The sequence below is a fragment of the Watersipora subatra genome, chromosome 7 (genome assembly GCF_963576615.1).
Source record: "Watersipora subatra chromosome 7, tzWatSuba1.1, whole genome shotgun sequence".
Taxonomy (NCBI): domain Eukaryota; kingdom Metazoa; phylum Bryozoa; class Gymnolaemata; order Cheilostomatida; family Watersiporidae; genus Watersipora; species Watersipora subatra.
The window spans coordinates 22,801,652-22,809,514 of NC_088714.1; the positions used below are offsets into that span (position 1 = coordinate 22,801,652).

General features: G+C 40.5%; 1 protein-coding gene across 1 annotated transcript in view; it reads right to left on the reverse strand.

Moving 5' to 3' along the window:
• Positions 1-7,182, reverse strand: part of LOC137400558 (phosphatidylinositol phosphatase PTPRQ-like) — a 29,138-nt gene extending 21,956 nt beyond the window's left edge. Inside the window, exons 1-2 of the mRNA XM_068086884.1 lie at positions 6,996-7,182; positions 3,510-3,669 (exon numbers count right to left, since the gene is read on the reverse strand). Of these exons, the coding sequence (XP_067942985.1) occupies positions 3,510-3,669; positions 6,996-7,182 (347 nt within the window). The remainder of the gene's footprint in view (positions 1-3,509; positions 3,670-6,995) is intronic.
• Between the last annotated feature and the right edge of the window lie 681 nt (positions 7,183-7,863).

The following is a 7,863-nucleotide window of genomic DNA, read 5'->3' on the forward strand; positions in this document are numbered from 1 at the left end:
AACTTCTAACTTGGTGATTTGAACAAGTTTTTTGGCCCAAGTGTAATTTTATACACAGCTTCAGCTTCCTTGTCGAATTCTAAAAGGTACCGTAGTTTGTCTACATCCATCAACATAAAGGGTTTGATGATGCAGAGCATTTTCTATATAGAGGTAATTAGCTTATCTGATCCAGTCATTATTATTCATGTTTGAAGTTTGTTTGTGTTGTTTATATAGAGATTTTTCAGTTCATCTTGAGGGTTTGCTAGTTGTAGCACAAGGTTTCTTTGCAAAGTGGTCTAACCTACTAATGTGTTTTTTCCTCTGCCGAGTCTCTTCACCAGTATCCCATTGTTAGGGCTTGCATGAAATTATGGCACACCTGCTCTGCATATTAGTCATTCACTCTCTGCTTCTTGCTAAGCCTATGCATATGCAATGAAAATTTATTTGACTGTTCTGGAGTGTCAGATTGTTCTGACTAAATCACCACAAAACCTTCTATCTCTGGTCCCATTAGTGTTGAAGTTACGATTGATAAGTCTAATTGTTGATCAATTTTCCCCGTAAACGCCTTGAATCTCATTTTTGGCTTGGTACGAGGGTTAGGGACTGGCCAGAAACATAAAATTCTTAGAATTTCTAGCTGATTAGGCACTGTTTTCGTCTTTTGTGACCTTTTTTTAGATTTCCAAGCATCACCTGGGCCTTAGAGTAGCCATTGCTCAGCACAACCTTTTCCAGAATTTGTAGGTCAGGTGGAGGAGACTTCGCTTAGAACTGTTGACTGGCTTTGTCTCTCTATCAAGTATGTGTAGTTCTGCAAAACTTCCATGGCCTGATCTGGTTCAATAAAGTTAGGTTGGGGTTGTCTCAGTCTCCTCCTTTAGTTGATCATTCATACCCAGTCATCAGTTGTGTACCACAGTGGCTTTACTTGAGCTTTTTTTTAGTTTTCATTCGTGCCTGCCTGAAAATGTTACAAGTTTCATTAAGCTTTTTCTGTCTGTCACCTGTATACTCATTTGTTGGGTGAAACTCACTGAGTACCCTTGGCACTCTGGTTAGTTTGGTAACTGTTGTTCTTGCCCTAGCATGAGCTTACTAGCTGTTTGTCATGTGGCAGAATATAGTTTGCCTCAACACGCACTTGTCAATTTATAAAGAAGTTGATGCCATTCCTAACAGTCCTTTGTTACCCCTAGCACCCTGAGGAGTTTTCTACCTTTTATAGATTTTTTTTGTCATTTTGTCAAAGTAGAAATAGTAAGGGTTAACTTTAGTTTTATCCACCTGACGCAATTAGCAAAACTATGTCATCAGTTAGCTCTCATTTTGCGTTGATCAGTGTGTAACTGCTCGGATAGGATCATGTGGGAAAAAACATATTATTCAAACTGTTAGTGACAACTGCAGCAGATCTCTTTTAGAGTGAGGTGTGCCTGTTGCTGTTCAAAGTATTATTTTGAAACCAGTACCAACTTGTTTTTTGCAAAATCTTGGAAAAAGATCAAACATATCCATGACCACCTTTGGCCAAAGTTGGCTGGGGAATTTGAATTGTGTCAAGTGGTGTAAGAATCTCTTATTTTGTCTCTCCTAAATTGCTGGCTCCATGACTCCAGTTTTTTGGCAATGATTTGGTGTCTTTAGTAAAATTGTTATGCATGCCCGCTACCGGTTCAATGAGCACCAGTTTGCATTACCATCGGCCTTTTTCTTGTTTTAGTGTTCATGGTTGCCACTTTTGCAGCACCCAAAAAGACTGCAATAGGGTTTTAATAGATTAGACAAAGCCTCTTTGTTGAGCACATTTAAGGCAGGGTGTGTGTCTGGTTAACCAAGTATCTCCTCAAGGGTATCTAGAGCAAATTCAAAATGCCAGTTTTTATCTTTTTGCCTGCTTTTGACCTTCCCGAGATGACTCATGCTCAATGGCGCTCCTTTTTATCTCTTTAAGCTCACATTTCTGACAGTCTTTGCAGGTTTGATGGCTTAACCCATTGTTTTTACCATGGCTCTAGCCGGCTGGTGCTTTAACATATGTCATTGCTCTGCTTGAATCTACAACCATTGGCAACTTGATTATGTAGTTTTTTTTATATGCAGAGCTAGAGGACTCTGTAGAAAGGATCAGTTTGTAGCAAAAATTCCCGACCACACAAGATTAGCTCACTGGTGTTTTACGGCCTTGGTTGCGGCCAGCAACTTCCTTTGGTAGTGCCAAGATCTTAGTGTAGCAAACAATGATACTCTTTTTTGCTTTCCTGCACATGTTACAGGCCACAGCCTTGTACCACAGCTGTTTGCATCTATTTCTAAAACATGTTTTTAAAGGCCAGATTTAAATAACCCCTGACTGGTCACGTGGCGATGCTCGTTTTAAGCTGTTCAAAGGCTGCTTTCATTCTTTGAAACAAAATATGAGGCTCTCTTTTGTAGCATGTAATGGTAGCAAAATTGGGGATATACTGCCAATAATATTCTACCATACCCAGAAACCCATGTAGCTGCTTAAGGAGAGGACCAATATTGTACTACTTGTGCTTTTTTAGGATCCGTTGTCACTCTGTCTTTTCCGACTATATGTTGAAGGTATAGTTGTAAGGAGTGAGTGTAGTATGTATAGGCCATATCTTCTAGTGGCTTCTTCTAGCTACTGGAAGCCTTTCTGCCACTAACGAAGGTGTGTCTTAAAATTAGCAGCTTTGACAAGTATGTTGTTTGAATACAACCAGGGTGTCTGTCATTGTAGTCTGTAATGGAAGCCCTTCATTATTTTTGTCGAAACTTGCCAGAACTGAGGTTAGTCTGAATGGCAGGACTTTTAAATCTAGAAGACAAATCAAGTAGTACAAACTGACGTTTTTGATGTTTTCATCTAGCGAATTCTGCGTGTAGCAACTAACCAAGGTCACAGAGTCTACCGAAAACCTTTGCTTCTCACTTTGAAACAATCCACATGTTCAAGCGATACAAGATTAGATTTTCACAACTATACTGATACAGCGTAAAGCATACAGTACAATAGGATAATGACTTTCCGCTTTGATACATTTCCTAAATTCTGGCTGCACTTTTTTATAGTTTTGGCCCACCTAATTTTCCCCAAAGCCTGCCGGTCTTTCCAGTGCCAGCCAATGTCTGACTAATCTTTCAGCTAATTGGGTCAGTCCACCCATTCTTCGCTGAGACACATGAGTCGTCCTTTTCTTGGCAAAGTAGTGCTGAAGCTAGTCAACCCATCTATCATTCAGTTAACATATGGGGCTAAGTTTTTTAGCACTCTGTTCCATTTAAAGTAATGGTGAGCTAAAATAATTTCTTTGAGTGTGCAATCAACAGGGCCAAGGAGCGGTGATGCCAGGCTCCTTGTTCTTGATATTAATTTTTTTCCTGTGGAACTTATCTATACTGTTAATTCAATATGAGTCATATGCTATGTCAGCTGTGATCTTGGTCATGCCTGCCCAGAGGCTCTTTTACAGAGCCGCTAGCTGGTCTTTTTTTCGTTGATGGTTACTGACGATCTAGCTGATAGACCGGCATTCTGATATTTCCACTTAAGGGTTTGCCAACACAGTTGGTCTGGCGTGCACCTCGAGGGCTGGAGTTTCAATTTTAATAGGGTGATGGTCTCGTCTGTATATCTGTGCTTGTCCTCTCGCTCTGCCACTTTAGCTAACCCTTACAAAGTCAATTAAGAATGGGGTACATAGTTGATTCTTCAGGTTAAGACTTCTCCCTCTGTTTCGCAGAAACTTGCTCGCTTTAGAAAATTCCATCTAGTACATTATGTTACCATGCAGGCCACCCTCATGTTTTTAGTGCTGCATTACCCAATTCCTTGAAATGTGCTGCCATGTAAATGGACCAAGGAAGATGGCTTGGGCCTAAAAATATGATGTCAACCTCTAAGGCTGCTGGTAAAATAGCCACAAATGCTAGACTGATATCTATTGTTTTTTAATAATGCCATCACCCCAATCCAGGTATTTTTAGAAAAATTATACCTTTGTACTATTTTTTGGCTTGTCGACGCAGCCTAGCTAAACATTAAATGTCTTCTAATTCGAGCTGCCAGCGGAAAACTTTCTGGTCCTCTTTTTGGCTTCAACTTGGTGGCAATATTTTTGATTCAGCAAATATTCTTATCAAGCCATTCTTTCCTCAATGCTCAAGTTTGTGGCCAAAGAGAATCTGAACCAATGCTTCTAATTGGCCAGAGATGTAGATGTAGTTAGAGGAAGTTGACCGGTTTGGTTAGTCTCATCCAGCCTAATGCATTGCCATTTGTATGGCACAATAAGTGCTGATTTAGGTGGGCCTAGGCAAAGGTTTGAAAGCTGGTAATGTGTAGCTCAATGGGAACATTTTCTAGGACTTTAAATGAGGTATGAACTGTGTTTTTAAAGCCGGCCTAGTATTTAACATTTTTGGTTTCTGTATTTTCCTGTGGAAGCCAAACTGCCTCATTTGAGTTAGCTGAGGCTTGCTTCCACATTTGGCACCAGACTCTTAGTCTGAGTCTGTGAGGTCCTCCGACCATTATTCTTTGTCTGAAATTAGTGGTTCAAACTAGTTTAACATACCTAAAGCAAATTGTTATGTTTACTTTGCTGCTAACGATTCGAACATTCCAAAATTAGAAAGCTGTTCATTATAATATAGATTGAGTAGCACTGGCTCGGTAGTTGTCTATAATGAAGATGATTTCCTGCAAAAGAGTCTATTTGGAACTTTAGGCACTTTTCTGACATAATTGTATCATTCTTCACAGGTTGTATTGAAGCAGTGCATGTAATTTTTGGGCATGTTTAATCCCTACATCATTCAGGTTTTTGGATTGTCTGGCCAGTCAGAGATTGTACAACACTTTGGTTAGTGCCAGCTCTTCTGGCCTTCCCAGCCGGCGTGTTGTGCTAAAATTTTGTAGTTTTTTTATTTGAGTCTTTAGAGCCATAGTTCTTTTTTCTTTTACTGTCCCTGATCTGAAAAATATTTCTATAGACTCCTAAAAATCCAGCTTTGGAAATGAGAGCTCTTTCACTTTTTCTGGCCATTTCCTCATGCTTCTTTGTGCCAATAAATCTCTCAAGTTCAACTCATGTGGGCATGCTTGATAGGGCTTCAGATGGGCCTTGATTTGTATGAATGACGGACCTTCTCCGATCTAACCACCACAAATCTACCAGTTATATTTTGTTGGGTTAAGTTTCATAACCTGGTTTGGTCCATAAAATCTGGCTTGGAGCTTAGGGTTGTCTCTTTGTCATCTTATCTTGTATATTATCTAGACCCAATCATCAGGTGCAGAAAAAATATGCTCTCCTTGACAGGTCTCCATTGGTGGAGCGAGCTGTGTGTTCCTCCAACTTCTTCTTCCTTTCCACCGCTTAATAATGGGTCCGGCAGAAGTTCGTTAGAAGGGGTTGATATTGCAACAGACCTGAAAGTGTTAGGTTTTAAAATAGCTTTGACATGTTTGCCATCATTTTGGTGGCTGAGTGTATCATATCCCAAAACACTCTAAAAACCTAGAGAAAATATTCTGATTGCTTGGGGTATTAGTAGGTGATGTGAAACTCAACTGCCACTACAGTTGGAAGAGCTCTCTTATTATTGGTTCTCCAACTGCGCCCCCGTTTGTGTGGATATGATCTAGCAAACCGATGTAGAATAACACCTGTTCCTTCAATGTACTGGCTATTATCAAGGAACTTATTCATCCTATACCCAGGTGAAATAGTCTCGCAACACAGTAATCATTTTATTGCCCTTTTGTGTCATTGGTAGGGAGCCTACTAAGTATATTATCTTTTTTGTCATTACTGGGTTGTGTGTAGGCTCAGCCTATTCATAGCTGGCTTTTTCCTTTTGTATTTTACTGCCTGGAGCATCTCTCCAATCTTGACCAGCTTTGTCATTTTAGCTGTTAGACCTGAACCGAACCAAGCATGAAAAAAGAAACCAATCAACCTGTCTATGCCAGAGTAGGTCAAGGTGTGTGTTTTTAACAAGGAAGTTTCTAAGACAGCCGATGGCCATGGTTAATTGTGAGAAGATGTTCAGTCTTTCAGTGCTCAACCCAACCATACTCTAAAACATTGCCCGATTTCATGCAGTTTCCAGAGCTCTTGTTTTCTAGTTCCAGCTGCACTCAGTTTGTCTCTACATCATTTGAGATCTCCTGATGCACGTTGGCCACATGTCTTTGGATGGTGGCTTGGAACTCTGCCTGTTTCTTTTGTGTATAATGAATGATTTCAAAAAAACCATAGGATAGCCTTAGCCAACCCCATTACAGCCCATAAAACTGCAACAATTAAAGCAGCAAGTCGGCCCGAATGACCAACCATCTCATGCATTGTTATGGCAACCTCTTACATTGTTTTTTAGGTTTGCCCTAAAATCTACACGGTGAAGACTAGTTTTCCCTGATTAACAATATTTAGATGGGTCTGCCATTATTCAGCTCAATGAGTTTGCATCGCCAGCAGTCTTCACAAGTCTGCTGGTTTAGCTAATCCGCCCTGCAGCATTGCAATTTTGCTAGCATCTGCTGGTAGTGGGCTACTCGGTAGAATGACTATTTCTCCCTTCATAGCCCCGAGAGGGAAGTTTGGTCTGTTCTGGGCAGGAGCTGTTGCTCATAGAGGCAGAGCCAGCAGAGATTGACGGTTGTGACTACTACCATCAGGTTTTTGTTGGTTAGATATTAATTCCACTCCGCAGGTGCCAGAGTTTCTGTTAAATAGAAAAAATATATTTCAGCTTCAACTCGCAATTGGGACAACATTGCCTTTCACCCGGTAATCTTTAGCATCTGTATCTGGTAGATAGGGCTAACTTGGTTTGATACATCGTAGGATTGGAGCAGAGAAGATGTGCTCATTGAGGCTTTAAATATTGTTTGCTGATTGTCTCCCTAAGCCAAGGCTTCTCATTTTGTCATCAGCTAGTGCGGAGGCTGTGCTGTAGTAGCAAAGTTTGGTATGTTCTGACGCTAGTACACTTTTGTTCTAAGGAAGCCTTGCAACTCCCTGATATTTCCGAAAATGGCCAGTCCAAAGATGCTAATGCTTTCTCAAGGTTAATTTTCAACCCTTCTTTGCTAATCTCATGACCCATATAGAAAACCTTAGACTGAACGAGTTTATATTTTGCTGGTTGGTGTTTCAGTCCTGCTTTTTTAACCATGGTGTAGTTTGCATCATATTATGTAATGTATTATGTAACACCCTCTTTGTCATGTAGCTAGAACTAATCCCTCAAGCCAGCATTAATGAGAATACATGCGTAGTGTCAAGGTGTACATTTTGTGATTGCTCTAATAAACCACAAGCTATTTCGGCTCTAAACTACACTAGAAATGTCAGTGAAGGTATCCGAGCTTATCAAGACATATGAGGATGGTAAAAGTGGTGACTTCAGTGTCTGGGTGGACAAGCTAGAGTTAGTGGCCAAGCTTCAAAAAGTGGACGATCTCACAACCTTCTTACCATTATTCTTGTCAGGAGCAGCATTTGCCGTGTATAAACATTTAGAAGATGATATCAAGGAAGACTACCCTAAACTAAAGGCAGCTTTGTTGACAGCTTTTAGTGTAGACAGGTTCAGTGCTTATATTCAGCTGCAAAACCGAGCTTTAAGAGATGGTGAAGCTGTAGATGTATATCTGGCAGATCTCAAACGTTTAACAACTTTGATGGGACAATCAGAACCTGACCCATTGCTTAAATGTGCATTCATGGCAGGATTACCTACAGAAGTGGCTACACAACTAAAATCTATTGCTTCTGTAGAAGACATGGGTCTTTCGGAGTTAGTGAACAGGGCCCGCATGATGATAACTGCAGGAAATGGCGAAACGACTTCATG